A 23,596-nucleotide genomic window follows, 5' to 3' on the forward strand; every position below is an offset into this window, starting at 1 on the left:
GACAACTAAGATCATGGCATCTGGTCCCATCACTTCATGGGAAATAGATGGGGAAACAGTGGAAACAGTGTCAAACAGTGTCAGACTTCATTTTTTTGGGCTCCAAAATCACTGCAGATGGTGACTGCAGCCATGATATAAAAGATGCTTACTCCTTGGAAGGAAAGTTATGACCAACCTAGACAGCACATTAAAAAGCAGAGATATTACTTTGCCAACAAAGGTCCATCTAGTCAAGGCTATGGTTTTTCCAGTGGTCATGTATGGATGTGAGAGTTGGACTGTGAAGAAAGCTGAGTGCCAAAGAATTGATGCTTTTGAACTGTGGTGCTGGAGAAGACTCTTGCGAGGCCCTTGGACTGCAAGGAGATCCAACCTGTCCATCCTAAAGGAGACCAGTCCTGGGTGTTCATTGGAAGGACTGATGCTGAGACTGAAACTCCAATACTTTGGCCACCTCATGCAAAGAGTTGACTCATTGGAAAAGACCCTGATGCTGGGAGGGATTGGGGGCAGGAGGAGAAGGGGATCAGATGGCTGGATGGCATCACCGACTCGATGCACATGAGTTTGGGTGAACTCCGGGAGTGGTGATGGACAGGGAGGCCTGGCGTGCTGCGATTCATGGGGTCACAAAGAGTCGGACATGACTGAGCGACTGAACTGAACTGAACTGAAGCAAGAGCAATATTTGTCTTTTAGACTTTTTCTCTGTTTCCTGGCTTGGTACTCTAATCAACTGAGTTTTATTTAGATGTATCAACGCCTTGAGGCAGACAGTGATGTATCAGTAAGCAGAAGTTGCCCCCAAACTAACAAATTAGGGGGAAAGTCAACAACTGAGTCACATATGATAAAAGGGTATTTTTCTAGATTTAAAAAAGTCTCTTATAAATCAACAAGAGAAAGATAGACAAGGCAATCTTCCAAATCAAAAGGGAAAAGAAAAGCAAATAACCAATAAGATGAATAGATGCTCAACCTCCCATTGCTTCTCATAAATTATAGCAATGAAGATACTAGGGCTGCTAGTGTACACATTCAGTTCAGTTCAGTTCAGTCACTCAGTCGTGTCCGACTCTTTGTGACCCCATGGATCGCAGCATGCCAGGCCTCCCTGTTCATCACCATCTCCTGGAGTTCACTCAGACTCACTCCATCGAGTCAGTGATGCCATCCAGCCATCTCATCCTCGGTCGTCCCCTTCTTCTCCTGCCCCCAATCCCTCCCAGCATCAGAGTCTTTTCCAATGAGTCAACTCTTCGCATGAGGTGGCCAAAGTACTGGAGTTTCAGCTTTAGCATCATTCCTTCCAAAGAAATCCCAGGGCTGATCTCCTTCAGAATGGACTGATTGGATCTCCTTGCAGTCCAAGGGACTCTCAAGAGTCTTCTCCAACACCACAGTTCAAAAGCATCAATTCTTCAGCGCTCAGCCTTCTTCACAGTCCAATTCTCACATCCATACATGACCACAGGAAAAACCATAGCCTTGACTAAATGGACCTTAGTCGGCAAAGTAATGTCTCTGCTTTTGAATATGCTATCTAGGTTGGTCATAACTTTCCTTCCAAGGAGTAAGCGTCTTTTACTTTCATGGCTGCAGTCACCATCTGCAGTGATTCTGGAGCCCCCAAAATAAAGTCTGACACTGTTTCCACTGTTTCCCCATCTATTTCCCATGAAGTGATGGGACCAGATGCCATGATCTTCGTTTTCTAAATATTGAGCTTTAAGCCAACTTTTTCACTCTCTTCTTTCACTTTCATCAAGAGGCTTTTTAGCTCCTCTTCACTTTCTGCCATAAGGGTGGTGTCATCTGCATATCTGAGGTTATTGATATTTCTTCCAGCAATCTTGATTCCAGCTTGTGTTTCTTCCAGTCCAGCGTTTCTCATTATGTACTCTGGATATAAGTTAAATAAGCAGGGTGACAGTATACAGCCTTGACGTACTCCTTTTCCTATTTGGAACCAGTCTGTTGGTCCATGTCCAGGTCTAACTGTTGCTTCCTGACCTGCATACAGATTTCTCAAGAGGCAGGTCTGGTGGTCTGGTAGTCCCATCTCTCTCAGAATTTTCCACAGTTTATTGTGATCCACACAAAGGCTTTGGTATAGTGTTTCTGCAACTCTCTTGCTTTTTCCATGATCCAGCGGATGTTGGCAGTTTGATCTTTGGTTCCTCTGCCTTTTCTAAAACCAGCTTGAACATCAGGGAGTTCACAGTTCACGTATTGCTGAAGCCTGGGTTAGAGAATTTTGAGCATTACTTTACTAGCATGTGAGATGAGTGCAATTGTGCGGTAGTTTGAGTATTCTTTGGCATTGCCTTTCTTTGGAATTGGAAGGAAAACTGACCTTTTCAAGTCCTGTGGCCACTGCTGAGTTTTCCAAATTTGCTGGCATATTGAGTGCAGCACTTTCACAGCATCATCTTTCAGGATTTGAAACAGCTCAGTTGGAATTCCATCACCTCCACTAGCTTTGTTCGTAGTGTTGCTTTCTAAGGCCCACTTGACTTCACATTCCTAGATGTCTGGTTCTAGATTAGAGATCACATCATCATGACTATCTGGGTTGTGAAGATCTTTTTTGTACAGTTCTTCCGTGTATTCTTGCCACCTCTTCTTAATATCTTCTGCTTCTGTTAGGTCCATACCATTTCTGTCCTTTATTGAGCCCATCTTTGCATGAAATGTTCCCTTGGTATCTCTAATTTTTTTGAAGAGATCTCTAGTCTTTCCCAATCTGTTGTTTTCCTCTATTTCTTTGCATTGATCACTGAAGAAGGCTTTCTTATCTCTTCTTGCTATTCTTTGAAACTCTGCATTTAGATGCCTATATCTTTCCTTTTCTCCTTTGCTTTTTGCCTCTCTTCTTTTCACAGCTATTTGTAAGGCCTCCCCAGGCAGCCATTTTGCTTTTTTGTATTTCTTTTCCATGGGGATGGTCTTGATCCCTATCTCCTGCTCAATGTCATGAACTTCATTCCAAAGTTCATCAGGCACTCTATCTATCAGATCTAGGCCCTTAAATCTATTTCTCACTTCCACTGTATAATCATAAGGGATTAGATTTAGGTCATACCTGAATGGTCTAGCGGTTTTCCCTACTTTCTTCAATTTAAGTCTGAATTTGGTAATAAGGAGTTCATGATGTGAGCCACAGTCAGCTCCTGGTCTTGTTTTCGTTGACTGTATAGAACTTCTCCATCTTTCGCTGCAAAGAATATAATCAGTCTGATTTTGGTGTTGACCATCTTATGATGTCCATGTGTAGAGTCTTCTCTTGTGTTGTTGGAAGAGGGTGTTTGCTATGACCAGTGCATTTTCTTGGCAAAACTCTATTAGTCTTTGCCCTGCTTCATTCCGCATTCCAAGGCCAAATTTGCCTGTTACTCCAGGTGTTTCTTGACTTCCTACTTTTGCATTCCAGTCCCCTATAATGTAATGTGTAAAAGAGTGTACACATTACTACCAGGAATATCCTGGTCCATGAAATCACCCCAACCCTGAGTTCTGGTGAAATGGTAGATGGGGCAGCCTAGGTGCCAGGTGATGGTGGGTGAGGGTAGCAGAGACTTGCTCATCATGGCAAAGTTCCTCACTTATTTGGCTGTTGGAACTGATGCCAGCCAATATGGATCTAGTAAACACAGAATTTTGAGCTGATATCTCAGAGATCTCGAGCCACCATTTTACAGATGAGGAGATGGAAGCACAGAAAGGTCAAGTTACCTGTTCAGGGAACTATTTCTCCTTTGATGTTCCACATATAACTCACACTCACTGTTCCCAACAGAGCTCATCATCTTTCTCCCCATACGAGCTTGTCTGGAATTCTTTATCTTGAAGAATGTCATCTCCCACCCACACCCAGACAGCTACGCCAGAGAGCTGGGAGTCACCATGGGCCTCTCTCCCTCAATCTCAAGTGATCCATCTGTCTCCACCTCTTGCTAATTGCCACCTGTCTATCTCTCCTGTCCCCAGCTCCATTGCAAACTTTTTTTTTTTTTGGCACACAGCAAGGCTTGTGGGATCTTAGTTCCCTAAGGAGGGGGTGGAATCCAGGCTCCTGTCAGTAGAAGCACAGAACCCTAAGCCACAGGACTGCCAAGGAGCTCCCCCACCTCCCATCTTCATCTCCATTATTGTTTTTCCCTGATTTGGGATTATTTCAGCCTGAACTAGGGCGCCTCTCATTTAACCACCTTTGGCACTTTTCCTTCCCAGAGAAGCCAGAGTGACCTTCAAACACCGGAGCCTGATCGTGCCTCACTGTTGTTCTGAATCCTGAGGCGTCTCCACGTTAAGATGAGACTGGTGCATTGTGGTCTAGCCCCGCCCACCTGTCCTACCTCAGCTCTCTGGCTGCAGACACAGGTAGGATTTCTAGTGGCTGTTCAAACATGCCATATGCTCTTGTTCCTTCAGTTTCTCCACGTTGCAGGGGCTGATCCTTTCGCCCAGAATCCCCTCTCGGGTCACTCTCCAAAGCCCTCCTTTTTGTTCAAGTCTCAGCTGAAAAGCGCCTTCCTCTGAAGACATGACTTGCCTTGAGATTTCCTTGCTTCTGCTCACTTGCATTGCACCCTGACCTTGCCTGCCCTCTGACAATATCCTCCCAGTCTGTCTTCCAGGGGCTCTGTAAGCTCCTGGACGGTGGGGCAGCTTCTTCTAAACATTAAATTCCCAGGGCCAGTCTAGGGGGAATGAGCAATAACTGTGTGTGGAAAGGAACAGATGCTCAACAAGACAGTTTCTCATGTCCTGGAGCTCAAGGGCAGTGTGGGGGATGGGTTCATAAGGACCTCGTGCTGATGGTAGACTTGTGGGGCCTGGTATCTGGAGAAGTGAAGGGGACCAGGTGCAAGTTTAAACACACACCTCATTCACAACACCACACTAGAAAAAGACATCTAAGTCCTGGTCTCTGAGCATGATGAGAATATGTGCTGTTTGAAGAGAGAGAGTGCACTGGCCTGGAGTTTCCAACAGGGTCTGTTTATAGGGAGATTTTGACTTTCGCTTTGCAGGAGGAACCCTGGAAGGGAGCTTGGCTCCTCTGCACCCTGCCCTCCTCTGCTCTCCTCCCAGCCTGGAGGGCAGCCCTTTTCTCCTGTGAATGACCAATCCTGATGGTGGGAGGTGGCCTGCTGGTAACTCTTCAGAACCTGGCAGCAGGTTAAAGGACAATCTTTGAAAAATAAACAAATGACCTCAAACCTTAACTTCTCTAAGAAAATCCACTGTTTACCCAAGAGCTGTGTGAATAGAGCTGGTAAGGGGTAACAAACCTGGACTTCAGTTAAAGCAGTAAGAAGGAATTTTATGGAACCAGTAGGGAAACATCTACTTCTGCTTTACTGACTATGCCAAAGCCTTTGACTGTGTGGATCACCACAAACTGGAAAATTCTGAAAGAGATGGGAATACCAGACCACCTGACCTGCCTCTTGAGAAATCTGTATGCAGGTCAGGAAGCAATAGTTAGAACTGGACATGGAACAACAGACTGGTTCCAAATCGGGAAAGGAATATGTCAAGGCTATATATTGTTACCCTGTTTATTTAAATTATATGCAGAGTACATCATGAGAAACACTGGGCTGGATGAAGCACAAGCTGGAATGAAGAACCTCAGATATGCAGATGACACCACCCTTATGGCAGAAAGCAAAGAACTAGAGCCTCTTGATGAAAGTGAAAGAGGAGAGTGAAAAAGCTGGCTTAAAACTCAACATTCAGAAAACTAAGATCATGGCATCTGGTCCCATCACTTCATGGCAAATAGATGGGGAAACAATGGAAACACTGACAGACTTTTCTGGGCTCCAGAATCACTGCAGATAGTGATTGCAGCCATGAAATTAAAAGACGTTTGCTCCTTGGAAGAAAAGTTATGACCAACCTAGACAGCATATTAAAAAGCAGAGACATTACTTTGCCAACAAAGGTCCATCTAGTCAAAGCTATGATTTTTCCAGTAGTCATGTATGCATGTGAGAGTTGGACTATAAAGAAAGCTGAGTGCCGAAGAATCGATGCTTTTGAACTGTGGTGCTGGAGAAGACTCTTGAGAATGCCTTGGACAGCAAGGAGATCTAACCAGTCCATCCTAAAGGAGATCAGTCCTGAATATTCATTGGAAGGACTGATGCTGAAGCTGAAACTCCAACACTTTGGCCACCTCATGCGAAGAACTGCCTGATTTGAAAAGACCCTGATGCTGGGAAAGACTGAAGATGGGAGGAGAAGGGGAACAGAGAATGAGATGGTTGGATGGCATCACCGACTCAATGGACATGAGTTTGAGTAAACTCTGGGAGTTGGTGATGGACAGGGAGGCCTGGGGAGCTGCAGTCTATGGGGTTGCAAAAAGTCGGACACGACTGAGTGACTGAACTGAACTGAACTGAGGGGGAAAGAACGGAACTCCATTCCCATGAATGCAGAGTTGACTGGGTTTTAAAGGGTGAAGGAGAGCAAGGGGGAGGGGGGGTGTCTCAAGTGAAACTGACAAAGATGGGGGCAATGAGATGGAGTTGGACCAGAGGTACTGATTACAGGTCAAAGGAATGGTTCTCAGGCCCTTGAGAAAGACACTTCTGAGTTGTAGGAGATTCATACACATATGGAAGGGACAGAGGGAGGATTTGCAATGGTGAAGCCTTTTGAGTAAGGGCTCTAAAAGTGAGACAGGTTGGGACCTGGGACCCTTTGCTGCAATGCTTGCACCCGGACAAAGGTCTCCTGCAGCAACAAAATACAAAGAAACTACAGGGACTAAAAATAGCTGTGTGCATGTGCAGCGGGGGAAAATTATGGACAAGAAGATACAAGACCCCAAACCCAGCAAAAGAAGGGGTCTGCTTTTGCACCCTGCTTTATGCACCCTGCACCTAGGACCACCAAGGGGTGGGCAACCCACTTAAGCTACCCCTCCAGCCCTACCCCTGGATCCACCCCTGCCCTCACCCCACATAAGGAATCAGCAGCCCCCCACCCCCCACCCTCACCCTCTCAGGGAGCAAGGGAGGGAATCTGTTACTTGTTTTTGCTTCCTGGTGCTGCAGCTCAAGTTCCAACATGGCCTTGCCTAAATTTGTTGCCTCCCCTCTGCTTCTTACTGGTTTCTATTGATTAAGGAGGCCAAGAGCAAAGGTCAGTAACAAGGAAGGGAGGTGAGGATCGAGGGGCCAGTCCTCAGATGTTGGCAGGAACAAAACACTGAAACCTCCTGGCAACAGTGAGTTTTCTCAGGTAGGCATTTGAAGGAGAGGCTGGGGTCATCCTCGGGGCTTAGCCTTATGCAGCAAGAAGCCATGGTGGAGTTTATCCACAGCATAGACGTTTCCACGGAGCGGGTTATGGGCCCAAAGTTCTGCAGTTCTCAGAGCCATTTGCCAGTAGGAGCTGCTAAACGTTTAAAGTGGTCCCTTCGACGTCCGCTTTCCCTGTTCGCTGGGCTCCAGTCACGCAGTTAAGTGGGCCGTGCAGGAAGCCAAGAGGCAGTGGAGAGCGGGTGGAGTGTGGGCGGGTGAGGGGTTGCGTCGCCGGCCACCAGGAAGAGGGAGCAATAAGGCGAAAGTGACCGCTCAGAGAGAGAACGGCCAGCCAGGCCTGCGGCTTCGGTTTCCCGATCCCAGGGGCGTCTGAACATCCCGGCCCGCTCTCTGTCTCATGCCCCTCGGTTACCGCCGGATCCTCGGCCCCTCAGTTAGGCGTCCCCTCCTCGCGCACAGCCAGTCCCGCCGCCTCGGCGCGCGGAAAGGGTGCCAGGGAGCGTGACCGGACCGACCCTGGCTCCGCCCTCTCGCCGGAGCCCTGAGCGCCAGGCGCCCTCCTCACTCCAGACGCTGCCCCGTGTGCGCTCAGGCCCTCGCCCGCGATCGCTGGGTCATGGGCGCCGCCGGCTCCTCGGCTCTGGCCCGCCTGGGCCTCCCCGCGCCGCCCGGGCCCCGCTGGCTCGGGGTGGCCGCCCTGGGACTGGCCGCAGTGGCTCTGGGGGCCGTCGCCTGGCTCCGCGCGCGGCCCGGTCGGCGCCGGCGGCTGCAGCAGGTGGGCACGGTGAGCGAGCTGTGGATCTACCCGGTCAAGTCCTGCAAGGGGGTGTCGGTGGACGCGGCCGAGTGCACGGCCCTGGGGCTGCGCAGCGGCCACCTGCGGGACAGGTAGCGCCGGGCGCGGGAACAGCGCGGGACCTGCCGGGGAGGGGGTGGGTTGGGGGAGTTGGGGCTTGTCCCAGGAAAGGAGGTTTGCCGCTTGAGTTTCCTGGGCTGTCTCTGATGTTTTAGATAGAAGGGTCAAGTTGGTGTCTGGTTCAGATTTGGAAAGGTAGTGGAGGCAAGCTGTTAGCTGCAAGTTTTTGTGCCTGGAGGGCTCAGTGAAGCCAAACAACTCACAAGGCTGGAGTTTGGAGGAGAGAAATCTTTATTGCAGGGCCATGCAAGGAGACTGGTGTCGCATGCCTCCCCCAAACCTCTCCTGGAAAGGTTTTGACAAACTTTTTTAAAATCTTTATTCATTTGTTGGTCTGCAGTGGGATCTCTGGTTGTGACCTGTGAACTACTAGCTGCAGCACATGGGATCCAGCTCCCTGACCAGAGATCAAACCCCGGCCCTGCACTGGGATCGTAGAGTCCCAGCCACTGAACCACCAGGGAAGTCCCTTGACAAAGCATTTTTAAAGCCAAGTGAGGGGGTATTGCAGGATCAGAAATAAGATCCTGCACAATTTTCTTGACTGGCTTACAGTGAAGTAACATGGGGGTGTCACAGGAGTTAGTGTTATCATTCCTTAGGCTCCAGGAGGCTTGGAACTGTGTACTCATGGTCATCTAGTAGTTACCATCTTCCATTTGGTGAGGGTTTTCATATCTATAAAACAGCCTGGGAAATATGTATCAAATACTGTTATTTAGGTGTGCTGTAGTCCGTGGGTTTGCAAAGAGTCTGGACTTAGCCACTGAAAAACAAGCAGGTACTTCAGAGAGAACCTAAAGCAGAGATAGGGGAGGGATTGTCCTGGGAAAGCCCCACAGGGTCCTGCTTGCTTGCAAAATCTCTGTCCCTCCCTGGAGGAGAGGCTCTATAAAAACTTGGGGTCTGACTGCTTATCTCCAAGGCTGCTGTTCTAAATTTTCTGATTCTTCATATGAACGCAATAGTAGAAAAGTAAAATGTTCTTGGCACTAGTGGGTAGATGGGAGCAATGCTGAAACCAAGTCTTGTTCAAGCACACTGGCTTTGGCCTTGCTGGGGCTGGTCCCTCACCATTTCTAATACCCGGGGAAGGTTCCTGAGACATGCTGGAGGTTGGGGTCCTGACCCGCTGTAATACGTAATGAGCAGAGGGCAGTCTTCTGTTGGGGAGGGATATGGCAGGGGGACCATGCGTATAATACCTGCCACTAAAGGAATGGTGTGTCCCCTCCCCCAGAGGCAGAGTGATCCTCAGTGAAAAACTTTAGGTAAAGTCCTTACCTACATAGGACCTGACACATCAGAATTTCATCCTCCTCCCTCAAAAAAGGTGCCCTGTCATTTTTCTCCTGTCAGAGGTGAGCCCACAGACATACTCATGGACACAGAATGGTGCAGCTACATAAGGGGAAGGCCATCTTGGCAGGTGTCAACTTAAAAAAAAACATGCACAACGTGAGTGTTAAGTTTTACTTGGGGCAAAATGAGGACTGCCGCCCAGGAGCCAGAACCTCAGATAGCTCTGAGAAACTGTTCCAAAGAGGCAGGGGGGAAAGGTCAGTATGCATGTAATTTGGGGAAGGGGGAATACATGCAATCAAGCACATATTTTTCCAGAAGATTTCTACCAGTCTCGTGAAGCTTTGCTAGTCATGAGGAACAGTCATCACCTTCAAGGATTTTAGTGCTTTTCCAAATATGAGGAGATACAAAAATTGGGCTCACAAAATTGGCTCCTGAAAACGTCTAACCATCTGAGGACCTGTCTCCTCAGTTTTTCCCAGAGCACAGACTGCTTCATTTTCTCTCTCCACCCTGAACTCCTTTCAGGAGGTGTTGAAAGTCAGCAGCTGCAGCAACACATGGTTTAATCCTTGTAGAGGTAGATGGCCAGATGCCTGGCATGTGCCAATTGGTAGTTGAGACAGGGAATGATTCCAGACCCTAGAAAGAGTCATCAAGGAAGAACGGAACCTCCTTTTTTGCTTCCTTAGGATGAAGATGCTTTGCTGTCTGGCTGGGATAGATTAGCTGTGGTCCTATGTCTAGAGGAGGGAGGTTTGCAGATTGGTCGTTGCGGGAGCCTTCTAGCGGAGGGTGTCTGCTGCCCTGAGTTCATTCCCGGGACACATGTATTCTCTTCGCTGAAAACTGCTCTCCCCTTAAAGAAATGTGGGCTCCCATGGCATGGAAAAACTTCAGGTTGTTTTAGAAAAGTGTTGTGTGAAGCTCACAGGGAATTTTCCATCCCTTTCACCCCAGATTTCTAATCCTGGAGAGTTACTTGTTTTTGGTTGTGCTGGGTCTTCATTCCTGCACGCGCCTTCTCTAGTGATGGTGAGCGGGGCTGCTTTTCCTTGCTGTACGTAGGGTTCTGCTTGCAGTGTCTTCTCTTGAGGAGCACAGGCTCTGGGTGTGCAGGCTTAGCAGTTGTGGCACATGGACTTCAGTGGCTCTGAACCCTGTGGAATCTTCCTGGACGAAGATGGAACGAACCCTTGGCCCCTGCATTGGGAGGTGGATTCCTATCCACTGTACCACCAGGGAAGTCCCTGGAAAGTTTTTTAAGACTGTAATATCCTGAGTTTTCCATCCGAGGCCTATGGAATAGGAGTGAAACAAGCTTGTGTGGGGTGTGTCGACCTAAAAAATAGTCACAACCTACAAGTTGAGAACTGTGTTGAGTTCTAAGTTGAGTTCTGTTTGGTGGGAATTTTTAGGACTTCAAACCCCGGAGACAACATCTCAAGTGACCTTGAGAGAACTGGTCTGAAGAGGCAGAAGAGAGGAGCCAGGTTATAGAGGAGTTTTGCAACAAAGGGCAGGTAGTCAGTCTGATTGTCAAAAGTTTTTTGTAACTTAAAAAAACTAGATATCCCAAGTTAAGGAATTTAGCGCTTTTCTATTATGGGAAGATGCAAGAGTCTGAGCTCACTGAAATCATTCCTCTGATATGCACTACACCTATCTGGGGCCAGCATCCTATTTTCACACCCTGAGTTCCTCAGGGCTCACAAAGGGAGTAGCTGCATGGCAGGTATTCTTCCTGAGTTCCCTCAGGGCTCACCAGCTCACAATGGAGGGCTGAAATTGCTGCTGACTGATAAAGAACCCCCCCGCCTGCCAACACAGGGGATGTAAGAAATACGGGTTCCATTCCTGGGTTGGGAAGATCCTCTAGAAAAGGGCAGACAACCCACACTAATATTCTTGGCTGGAGAATCCCATGGACAGAGGAGCTTGGTGCGCTACAGTCCATAGGGTCACAAAGAGTTGGACACGACTGAAGCGACTTAGCACGCCTGTTGGCATCCTTATTTGCTGATATGGCAGGAAATACTCCATTTCTCAGGTGTTAAAGTCTCCCTAGGTGATTCTGATGCTATGATTGGAGGGTTTCTCTGGGACCATTAAGAAGAATCTGAGCTGATTCAAGTGTGAAGGATTAGAAAAGCCTCCTGATTGCTGGGAAGACTTGAGCCAGAGTGAAGACATACGTTCTCATGGTGCACATCCAGAGAAAAGGCAGTTGTGCTCCCTTCTTCACGTGAAGCACTGATGCACACGTGAAGCACTAACGCACAGAGAGTCAGTGCTTGCCTGTGTGTCCGCTTTTCATCAGGAAGAACTATTGTTTCCCACTGCATGTTGCCACTACTTTGCTGTGACTCTGGCTTACATGGAAAGAGAATATTTTTCCTTTGCTTTTCTGCCTCTGTGGACGTCCGAAAATAGATGGAACTGTGTGAGCGTTCCCTTGTTTTGAACAATATATGCTTGAGATGGGATAGTGTGGTGTGGAGACTGGGGTGAGGCAGGGAAAAGCGATGGAATACTTTTATTTGATGGTTCATACTCAGCAGACACTGAACAAAGGCCTTTCAACAGATAATATAATTTAAGCCTCATAGCAATCTTGTGGGCTAGATATTGTGTCCACTTTGCAAATAAGGAAATGGTATCAGAAAGGATGAGTATCTGACCCGAGATCACAGTGATCTCGGTGAGGCGGCAGTGAAGTGAGATCTTAATTCCCTGCCCAGGAATTGAACCTGGGTAGCCTGGATGAGAATCAGGAATCTTAGGCACCAGGCCAGCAAGGGCTAGAGGCTAGAAGCTATTTTTCCCCTGGATCTTTGACCCCAGTGAAAAACGCATTTATCACAGAGGCAGAAACTGTAAATGCCGATACAAAGTTTATTATTAGCAATGTGGAGAGAAAGGGTGTAGGCAGCCTTCTTAGTGAGAAGGAGCCCACCTATCTCTTGTCTCAGAAAATGCTAACAGTTCTAAGTATCCAGCCTGAAGCCCACTTCTTTGGGCCCCTGTGAAACATAAACAGGAGGCCAGTTGTAACTATCTAACCTGGAGCCCATCTATCTCCTACAACAACAAGACCACAATATGCTGAAGGGATTTGAACTGATATCTCTGAGGGCAACACTCATGCCCTTGCTGTGAAGCCAGTATGTAATTTACAAGGGCAGGGATCACAGCAAGTCTCAGGAGACCTCCAGAGAAGTCACTTAACCTCTTCCGAGCCTGTTTTTCATTGGCTAAAGAGGTTCAATTTGATGATCTCCAAGTCCCTGTCTATCTATATTTTATTTATTAAGCGATAACTGAAACTGGAAAACAAACTGGAAAGAACTCTGCTATAACGCTCTTATTCTCCCAACTTGAGATTTCCATCGTGAAACTCCGAAGAGTCTAGAAGGCAGGAAAAGGCCGCTTTGATTAATTTCCATTTCGAACCCGTGTCTTTTGAACTGTTCTCCGATGCTGAGCACTTCTTCTCTAATTGCTCTTGTTATGCCCAGAGTCCGAGTCCCCAAAACTGAGAGAATAAGACGTCCACAGCAATGCAAAAGCATAAAGGGGTTTATTGCTAGCTCGAGTTAGGGCCCAGGTCTTATCCAGCACAGCAGAATCCGACAAGAGCCCTGAGCTCTGAATCACATATACTTTTATACAGACGGGTCTTTGTTTCTGTAACCAATAGCTGATTGGTTAAACCGTACGCGCGCGCGTGCGCACAAGAGACTTTTAAACCTCGCATCCCTATCTGGATTGGCTCGGGTCTGGCGCAGGCGGGGTCTACGGGGATTTTTCTGATTGGTCTAGCTACACTGCCTGCGGGAGTTCCCAGTGCTTCACCTTTTCTCAGGCCTAGCCTGCCCCTTAGACCCTGTCCTGGCTTCAGTTTGGTCCTAACACTCTGAGCCTTCAATTTCTAGAGCTGTTCTAGTCAAAGCCTTAACGTGTCCGTGAGCGCTGGCCCTGAGTGCCCTGAGCTTTGAGCTGGTTTCAAGACTGTCCAGCAAAATGCTGACGTTAGCTGTTTGGCACAGATTCTGGGCTGTCCTCCTTGACCGTATGTCTCACCCATTGATAAATCCACCCCAGCCGTTTATGAAGCCAGCCCTTCATTTCTTCTGCACAGACTATTCCCTCTTGGAGACCTGAGTCCCCTAAGTTTATTATCCCAAGTGTCCTTCCCTCCTTCCTTTACCCTCCAGCTCTCTGTGGTGGGGCTCCTGTTTTCCTCCCTTTGCTGGCCAAGTCCTTCCCACTTCCCAGGCCAGTCTGTCCGTTTAGAAATGACACTTTCCATCTGTCTTGCGCTCTGCTCCCTGAACACTGCTGTGGGTCGTTCAGGGCATCGCTGTTCCTTTGGAGACTTAGTTCTGGGCTCTGCAATGCTCTTCATGCCACACACTAGTGTTTTCTGTGTAAAACGGAGGTGCTGGCTTTCAGGGTTGCAGGTGAGGAAAAGTAGGTCGTGATCAAATCCACACTGCAGACAGATCCTTTCTTTCTCGTCTGGCAGAGCAGAGGTCATTATTCACTCCTGGGCATTATTTGTCTGCAGGAGGTGAAAAATAACATCATTCCGGTTACAGGGTAACGGGGGTGGCTGGTGTGCGTTGCCAATGGCTCTTTGCATCCTCCGTTGTGATCGTCCCGCCCCAAGGTCAGGCTGCTTGCAAGCTGCCTCTTGCCCCTGCCATTGCAGGTTAGCACAGAACTTCCAGCCACCACTTCTGCCTCCTCCCAGGGATTAACACCCAGGTCATTATACAATAAGCTAGGGGTGAGGCTTGAGAACCAGAGTGCAGGGTTTCAAGTGGGGAGAAAGATGGGAGGTGAAAAGACTTGGCCCAGGGCTGACTTTTAGAAATAATAATCTGTAGGGGTGTGTGACTCCTGTCTGGATAAGCCTGGTCGTGTGGGGCTCTCAGAGGGAGGCTCGTTTCAGAGCAGGACGGGCCATGTTGAAAGTTCAGGTGCAGGCTTTGGTGGGGTTCATTAGAGCAGGGCCACCCAGGACTCTGTGCCCAAGGATGAAGCTGGAAATAAGGAACAGGGCCCAGCCCTGAGGGAATGTTGTTGTTCAGCTGCTAAATGGTCCCCGACTGTTTGCAACCCCACGGACTGTAGCACTCCAGGCTTCCCTGTCTTTCACCATCCCCTGGAGTTAGCGCAAACTCATGTCCATTGAGTCAGTGAGGCCATCCAATCATTTCAGCCTCTGTCGCCCCCTTCTCCTCCTGCCCTCCATCTTTCCCAGCATCACAGGGCTATGACAAGGTAGGCAGGAAAGCCCTGGGTCGCAGAACCCACTCTTACCCCGCAGGTGAAGGGCTAGGGAACCCTGAAAGCCAAAGATGCCTGGGAAAAAAAAGGAGGCCCCCTCAGAGGGTCGGGGACCTAGTACTGCCCAGCATCCTCAGCTCCCGGGAGAGTAGCCACAGCAGTTCCCAAAATGCCTTTGCTCTATCACCACTGCCACGGCCACTGTGGTACCCGCGCACCAGCACGCATGCCAGGGAGCTGGGCTCAGGACCCAGCCCGTGTCTGCTGGCTTGGAGGCAAGTTACCCAGCACTTGGACAGGAATGGGCTGTCTGAAGGGGAGGTTCCAGAGAGGAGACTCCCTGCCAGAGACCTGGCTCATCAGGTTATCTCACCATTCCATCTGGCTCTAGGCATATTTTGAAATGTCTCCCTCATTCCAGCAGGGGCTGTCTTTTTTTCGTGCTCACGTGTGGGAGGCTTCAGCTTTCAGTGGTGGTTCACTCATCTGAGTCTGCAGAGTTCCTCACCCACTGCTCTTGTTCTGTCTAAAACAGTGACGCTGAAACTCATTTTCCTTAGGGGCGGCACACTTAGGAATCAAATCATATGTGTGGTATAACCCAAAATGTCAGTATATGCATTACTATAGATAAGAGCATAACCAGCCTAACATTCCATTCTTCAGCTCACTCTGCACCCCACTCTCTCCCTGGATGTGATACACTGAGTGTGAAAGCTGAGCCCAGAACGGGGGGTGGGGTGGAGGGTGGGGACTGTCTAGAAGATGAGTTCTTATCTAACACGTGAATTGCGTAAGTCATTTTTTTTTTCTCCAGCTTTACTGAGATAACTGAAATATAACATTGAGTAAGTTTCAGGTGTACAATGTGATCATTAGATACACACATATATTGTGAAATGATTCCCATAATAAGGCTAATGAACACATCCTTCACCGCACATAATTTCCATTTTGTCACTGTTGTTATCGTGAGAGCATTTGAGATTTTCTCTCTTAACAATTTTCAAGTGTAAATACAGTATTATTAACTTGAGATGTCATAATGTACATTACAGACATTTTTTTCCCCTTAGAGCTCAAAGTTTGTACCCTTTGACCGCCTGAAGGCAGTCACTTATTTCCCCCACCCTCACCCCATGGCAACCACCAGTCTGCTCTCTGTTACTTTCTTTGTAAAATGTTTGCTTATTTGGCTGCACCAGGTCTTAGTTGCGGCATGTGGGATCTGGTTCCCCCACCAGTGAGCAAACCTGGGCCTCTCACCTGGGGAACGTGGAGTCTTAGCCACTGGACCACCAGGGAGGTGCCCTACTTTCTGTTTCCAGCAATTCCCAGCTTATTAGATTTCACTTACACGTGAGATTATACAGTATTTATCTTTCTCTGTCTGACTTACTTCACTTACTGTTAATACCCTCAAGTTTCACCCATGTTGTCTAAAAATTGCAGAATTTCCTTCTTTTTATGGCTAAATAATATTCTGCCATATAGATACACCACATTTTCTTCCTTTTTAAAAATGGTCCATGGGGTCTCAAAGAATTGGACACAACTGAGTGATTGAGTGCACACATACAGACGCGGCATTGGTTTATAACGTTGTATAAGTTTTCACGTGTGCATGAAGAAGAAAGGCTATTTACAGGTTTCCTGATCAAGGTCCACATGTCCCAGCAAGTTAAGCCCAGCAGAGGGTCGTTTGCATCCACTGGAGTCACACACATTCAAGACCTTCGTCTAGAGTTTCAGTCCACCTACACCAGTAGCCATTTAGTCAGTCCTCTCTTGTTCCACAGCAGAAAGACCTGGAAGACCTTTTGCTTTAACCAGGGAAGTCTCTGACCAAAACAAAGTCCCAAAGTGAGCAATGTATGAGCTCTAGCAGTAGAGGAGATCCCTACGCCAGCCTCACCAGGATTTGGGGGACTGGGGATTTTCATACATTGGTCAGATGCTCTTCCCCAGGGTTCTTTGTACCAAACAAACCCTTTTGGGGTGTGGGGTAGCACCATCTCTTGGACCAAAAGAATTTGGCTAGACTTGGATATTGTCTAGAAATTGCTGGGTCCCGAGTCAGGGCAGAGGGAGTTTTTTTTCCTTTTTTTTTTTTTTTTTTAATGTTTGTTTGGTTGCTCCGAGTCTTAGTTGCAGCACCTGGGATCTTTAGTTACTGCATGCAAACTCTTAGTTGCAGCGTGTGGGATCTAGTTCCCTGACTAGGGATCGAACCCAGGTGTTTTGCATTAGGAGCTTGAAGTCTCAGCCTCTGGACCACCAGGGAAGTCCCAGAGAGGGAGGGTTTTGATGAAATAGAAAGCTAGAGGGGAGCTTTGGAGTGGGTGGCAAAGGCTTTTCTGAGTGTGCCCTTGTTTGTTTCTTGGCAGGTTTTGGCTGGTGATAAAGGAAGATGGACACATGGTGACTGGCCGGCAGGAACCTCGCCTTGTGCTGGTCTCCATCACCTATGAGGACGATTGCCTGATCCTCAGGGCTCCAGGCATGGACCAGCTGGTTTTGCCGACCAAACTGCATTCTTCAAACAAGCTCCATGATTGCAGGTGCTCTCCTCTGGGGCTCCGGGGACCTGTGCCAAGACTCATTTCCATTTAGGCTCTCCCCTGTGCTCCACCTTGCTACACTTTGTACAGTAGATGATGAGACTGGTAAAGGAAATATTTAAGAGAAGTCTAGTCTACTTTGGGATCAAGCCAGTGGTCAAGTGTGAGTGGGTGAAATAGAATACTGCATTAAGGATATTTAGATTTGCTTTTATCAGATATGGCAAGACATGCAGACACAAAAGACTGTCATGAAGAAAGAAGTTTTTTTTTCACACATATATTCACACATGCCTAGAAACCAGAGGCTCATGCCATGCAGGACCACATGGGGAAATACCGGGGTCTGCCAGGAGGCAGAGAGGGCAGAGGAAACTGCAAGACTCTCTATTCTGGTTTCTGCAGGCTCTGGGAAAATTGGCCCTGGGGCACAGGGGTTGTCCTTGGTTGTCTGGTATCTGACCCTGGTGATCAGAGCAGGCGAAGGTGGCCAGAGTGTGAAACGCAGTGGGGGAGGTGGTTGGATGAGGACTTTGGATTGGCTGGTTTGCATATGAAAGCCCAGTGTTTCACTATCTCTCTCAGTTGGTTAGCCCTGGAAGGGGGAGTTCCTTCAGCGTCACCAAGTCCCAAGATATCAAAGCATGAAAACCAGAATAAGTAATAAAAATATAGAGAGGATACAGAGGGCCAGTCTTTAGGGTTTGTTTCCTTTTGTTCAAGTAGGATGGACTTCTATTCAGAATTGCCAGGCAGACAAGAGCGTTCAGTAGTGGAGACGTTCCTGCCTGTATCTCTGGGTTGAATGATATGGATGCTGAGGCTTTTCCTGCTGACTCTGTGGCCCCTGAGGTCTGAGACTGAGACTGCATCAGGAGGTATGAGATTTGACCTCTGGCCAGACATGCACCTCAAGCCTGGGCTTCCTTTCAGCCTGTGGGACCCTTGCAGGGCCATCCAGTTGCATGGCTTTTCAAGGTCTTGTCCTGTGCTAGCCGGGCGTCCTAGAGGCTTAGACACTTGCCATGGGCGCTCCCTTTGTAACGACCCGAGAATTCTCACCATGTGGAAATTGGAGAGTCTCGGAATGCTCCCTGTACCCTCATGGTGTGCTTTTATTAGCAAAGTGTCTGAACCGAAACCCATCACTCCAGGTTCTACAGTTTTGAAAGCCTGAAGCAATCAGTCATTGACGACAGTATTTCAGTTAATTATCTCAGTAAGTTTACGAGGCAGATATCAGTACACTTTACAAATGAGGAGACCAAGCTCAGAAAAAGTAAAGGAGATTCCTTAACAGAGCTGTAGGGACGGCGATGCAGTGTCATGAATTTGATTAACTTTCATTGTTAGTTTCTTTAACTAGCTTTCCCTATTCACCCTATGTGGTGTCGTTTTATTTTTTGAGAGCGACTGTAGAGCAGTAGGGCTTCTTAATTATCATAAGGATTTATGAAAGATTGATGTCTAAAAAGTCCAAACATATTTTCAGGTGTGAGAAAGAAATGACTTAAAACCTGGACAGTCCAACAGAAGTTTTTTTTTTTTCTTTATAACTGAAGTAATAGTTTCCTTTGAAGAAGAAATTTCTCCAGCTGGGTTTCATTCCATTATGAGATATACTGACTACTGACGATCATATAATTAAATATTTGATATGTGAGGAATCTACATAAAGTATGGAAATGAAAGTCGCTCAGTCATGTCTGACTCTTTGTGACCCCATGGACTACACAGTCCATGGAATTCTCCAGGCCTGAATACTGGAGTGGGTAGCCTTTCCCTTCTCCAGGGGATCTTCCCAACCCAGGGATTGAACCCAGGTCTCCAGCATTGCAGGCTGATTCTTTACCAGCTGAGCCACAAGGGAAGCCCAAGAATACTGGAGTGGGTAGCCTATCCCTTCCCCAGTGGATCTTCCCAACCCAGAAATGGAACCAGGGTCTCCTTCCTGCATTGCAGGCGGATTCTTTACCAACTGAGCTATCAGGGAAGCCCCACATAAAGTATTTATAAGTTATAAAACACAATACTGAAACAAACACCTGTAGAGCCATACCCAACTTAGGAAATATAACATGAATGGATTTATTTCAAGTACCTTCATGATGTCCTGCCCCTCAGAGAAACCAGGGTCCTGAATTTCTTTTTCTCCTGGTTCCTGCTACTCTCCTTTTTATGTATGGATGCGCTCCTAGATAATATATGGTTAAGTTTTGCTTCAAGTTTATGAAATGTCATTACGCAATATTCTTCTGTAGCTGCTTGTTCTTTTCAATGCTGTAAGATTCATCTGTGGCTTGTGGCTGGAAGCTGTAGTTGAGTTTTTTCACTGTGGGGTAGTTTCCACTGTATGACTTTGCTACAGTGCTCTTTATGCTCTTCTCCATTAACTCATGTCATTTTGCAGGGTTTTTTCTAATAGGAAAAATGTCCTAAGAACATTTTTCTACATATCTTTAATTCTTTAGAGCATGAGCTTAGGAGTAGAATTACTGAGTCATTGGGTATCTGCATGTTAATTTTGATAAGGAAATGGCTAATCGGTTCCCAAAATTGTACCAATTTATACCTCACCAGAGTAAGGGTTCATTGCCTCGTGTCCTCATCAGTTAGATTTGTTACCAGTCCTCCTCATCTGGCTTTTCTTATATTTTTAATTCTGCAAGTATCTTTAAAATGAATTAGGTGGTATCTGCAGTTTTAATTTGCATTTCTAGGCATTCCATTGAAATCTGGAAGCTAAATATTTTTTCTTTATAGTTATTGGTTCCTATTGTTCTTTTTGTCTATGAAATTATTTTTTATGTTCCATGCCCAAGTTTTCCCTATTGATGGGGAGTTCTTTAGGTTGGATCTATTTGGTCAATTATAAGAGATGCAAAATCCTGCTTTGTGACTTGTTTTTTAAATCTTTTTTATGGTATCTTCTGAAAAATAGACATTTTAAATTTTATGATATTCAAAGTAATTAACCTTTTGGGGGGGGATTAGCCTTTTTGTGTCTTAAGAAATATACTCTATTCCAAAGTTATAAAAAATTCTCCTACTATTCTTTTTCTAAAACTATTGAAGTTTTGCCTTTTTACTTATGTTTCTGCATCTAAAGTTTATTTATTTAGTTTTTTAGAGTTGATTTTTGATGGTGATTTGAGGTAGAAATTCAATTTGATTTTCTTATACAGTTATCAAGTGTTCCAGTATTTTATTGAACAATCCATCTGTTTCCCAGTGATCTATAGTGCCACCTGCATTGTGGCATCTTAAGATCTTTGTTGTCGTTGTCTGGTCGTAAAGTAATGTCCAACTCTTGCAACCCCATGGACTACAGCCTGCCAGGCTCCTTTGTCCATGGGATTTCCCAGGCAAGAATACTGGAGTGGGTTGCCATTTCCGTGTCCAGGGGATCTTCCTGAGCCACGGATTGAACCTGCATCTCCTGCTTCTTTATCACTGAGCCACTTGCTTCTTTAGAAAGTGTCAGTTATTTTCTGAGCTCTCTCTCCTTTGCACTGGATTCTGTATCCATTCCTGATCCTATCCATCACTGTCTTAATTTCTTTAACTTTTTATCTTGATATCGAGTAAGGTGAGTCTCCTCATTATTTTATCTTCCAAGTGTCTTGACTATCCTTGGACTTCACACTTTTATTTTTTAACCAGTGGGACATTGTTATTGTTTTTATTTTTTTGGTCTCACTGTGTGGAAGGCAGGATCTTGGTTCTGCAACCAGGGATCGAACCCATTCACACTGTAGTGGAAGTGCAGAGTCCCAACCTCTGGACTGCCAGGGACTTTCTTCCTGCAGATTTTAGAATCAGCTTGTCAAATTCCATGTAAAATCCTTTTGGGATTTTTATTGGAATTGCATTGAATTTGAGGATCCATTTAGGGAAAATTGAAATGAATTTATTTATCTATTTCAAGAGTGCTTGATTCATAAAAGGCCCTTAAATAAATGATAGGTCTCACATCTTTAGTGTCAGTGGCCTCCCTATCCATGAATGTGTTCTCTTTTCTCGCTTATTTGTGTCTTATTTTATTTCTTTAACAAAATTTCATAATTTTCTCTATAATAGAATTGTACATCTCTTGTTAGATTGAGTCCTAGACATCTTATCTCTTTGTCCTATTTTAAGTGAGAATTAAATTTCTTTTTCTGTTTACATTTGATAGTTTTTATTCTTCGATCATTGGTGAAACTTTCCAGTAAAACCGCCTAGATTTTCTTTGTAAAAGTCCATTCAAGCTCTTATGTCTTCTCAAGTATTTTTAGTGAGTTATTTCGCTTTATAAATTAGTAGATCACTAACTTGGTTGTTCAGTTGCTCAGCCATGTCTGATTCTTTGTGACCCTATGGACTGCAGCACGCCAGGCTTTCCTGTCTTTCACCATCTCCCAGAGTTTGCTCAAGCTCATGTCCGTTGAGTCGAGGATGCCATCCAACCATCTCACCCTCTGTTGCCCCCTTTTCCTCCTGCCTTCCATCTTTCCCAGCATCAGGGTCTTTTCTAATGAGTTGGCTCTTTGCATCAAGTGACCGAAGTACTGGGGGTTCAGCTTCAGCACCAGTCCTTCCGATGAATATTCAGAGTTGATTTCCTCCAATCCTGAACTAAATTAGATTACTAACTAATGTAGTTCTGTTATGCTCACTCAGGGAGATGCGGTTCTTTTCTGTGAGGTGGTGATTATAGAACATCTCATTTAGAAACATGGAAGAAAGTGAACTTTTCATAAAATTTGGAGAGAATTGCACGAGGTGGAATGACAGAAGGGTAGAGTCTTTAGCAGGGAGTGGAGGGAGGAAGGATTAATGTGTGTGGGGAGGTACCTTTCAGGGGCACTGGATAATTAGTCTTCCCCTGCCCCGTTGGGTGCTCTCTGCTTCTCAGAGAGCCCACACTAGGCTCACCTGAGTGGGTGGAAGTGTGTGCACTTACACAGGAGGGCTGTCCTGAAGGGGTTGAAGGAAGCGTTCAGCCCGGGGAGCAGATCTGTATGGATTAGTAGACTGGTGGAGGAGAGTTTTAGGGGAAAGGCTGAAGGCAGTGAGGGAGAGGACCATGAGAGGACCATGGGGTTGCAGCCAGGGGTTAGTCAGAGGCCGAACAGTGGCTCCAAGAAGAGGGTTTAGAGAGAAGGCAAAGGTCCAAGACACTTCAGAACTGCATGGAGATTTGACAGTAGGTGGGGTGAGTCTAGCCATCAGACAAGGTCTGTGGGCCTCAGGGAGCATCTTCTGGTCTGCCTCGGATTCCCTCACATCCACCACCCCAGGGGCCTTCAGACTGGAGGAGGCACCCACCGGGAAGTGCAAACACCTCCCGTGATAGCTGAGGGCTAGGATCCCTTTAAGGGAGTCAGTTTCCAGATCCTTGAATCTTATAGGTTCTCCCTCCAGCTGTGATATTACCTGCAGGGGGCAAATTCTCTTCTCCACCTCTCCTTGGTACAGATGAAAGGCTTGCCCATCCCTTGTCTTAGTAGAGAGCACTGCCCTGGGAGGGAAAAACCTGTAGGGGGCCCAGACAATAAAAGAATACTGGTATTGCTAAAGGAGAATGTTTCTAATGACGGGAGTAAAGTCATTCCACAAGATGGTGATTCAGTCTTTGTCTTACACTAAAATGAAGGCACGTCTAGTCAAATTGTTGCTGATAAATTATTAAAAACACTTTTAATGGATGCCAAAGATCACAGAAGGATTCAAAAGATGAGTGGAATTATTATGAATCAACTTCTTTCATTCCATCTGTGAAGACAGTAAATCCTGAGTTCTCATCGTAAGAAAAAAGGAACTTAAAAAAAATATGAGATGAGGACTGCTAACTAAACTTGTGATCATTTCACAATGCATGTAAGTCAAGTTGTTATGCTTTCTACCCTGAACATATGCAGTGCTGTATGTCAATTATGTTTCAATAAAGCTAGGAAAACATTTTTGTTTCCCTTTGGCTGCCCCAGGTGGCGTGTGAAACTTCTTCAACTGCAGTTGGAACCCATGCCTCCTACAGCAGAAGCATGGCATCTTAACCACTGGACCACTGGGGGAGTCCTAGACTGAGAAAAAAATTGAAAATAGTTTTTAAAACGTGGGCCAGAAAAGAAGTCCTTCAGTTCAGTTCAGCTCAGTTGCTCAGTCGTGTCCGACTCTGCGACCCCATGAACTGCAGCACGCCAGGCTTCCCTGTCCATCACCAACTCCTGGAGTTCACTCAGACTCAT

The 23,596-nt window shown here is 46.6% G+C and overlaps 1 protein-coding gene across 1 annotated transcript in view; it reads left to right on the plus strand.

The window, feature by feature from the left end:
* Nucleotides 1–7,905: 7,905 nt before the first annotated feature.
* Nucleotides 7,906–23,596, plus strand: part of MTARC2 (mitochondrial amidoxime reducing component 2) — a 36,671-nt gene continuing 20,980 nt past the window's right edge. Inside the window, exons 1-2 of the mRNA XM_052653889.1 lie at nt 7,906–8,177; nt 17,193–17,366. Coding sequence (XP_052509849.1) covers nt 7,906–8,177; nt 17,193–17,366 — 446 coding nt within the window. The remainder of the gene's footprint in view (nt 8,178–17,192; nt 17,367–23,596) is intronic.

The sequence above is a fragment of the Budorcas taxicolor genome, chromosome 16 (assembly GCF_023091745.1).
Source record: "Budorcas taxicolor isolate Tak-1 chromosome 16, Takin1.1, whole genome shotgun sequence".
Taxonomy (NCBI): domain Eukaryota; kingdom Metazoa; phylum Chordata; class Mammalia; order Artiodactyla; family Bovidae; genus Budorcas; species Budorcas taxicolor.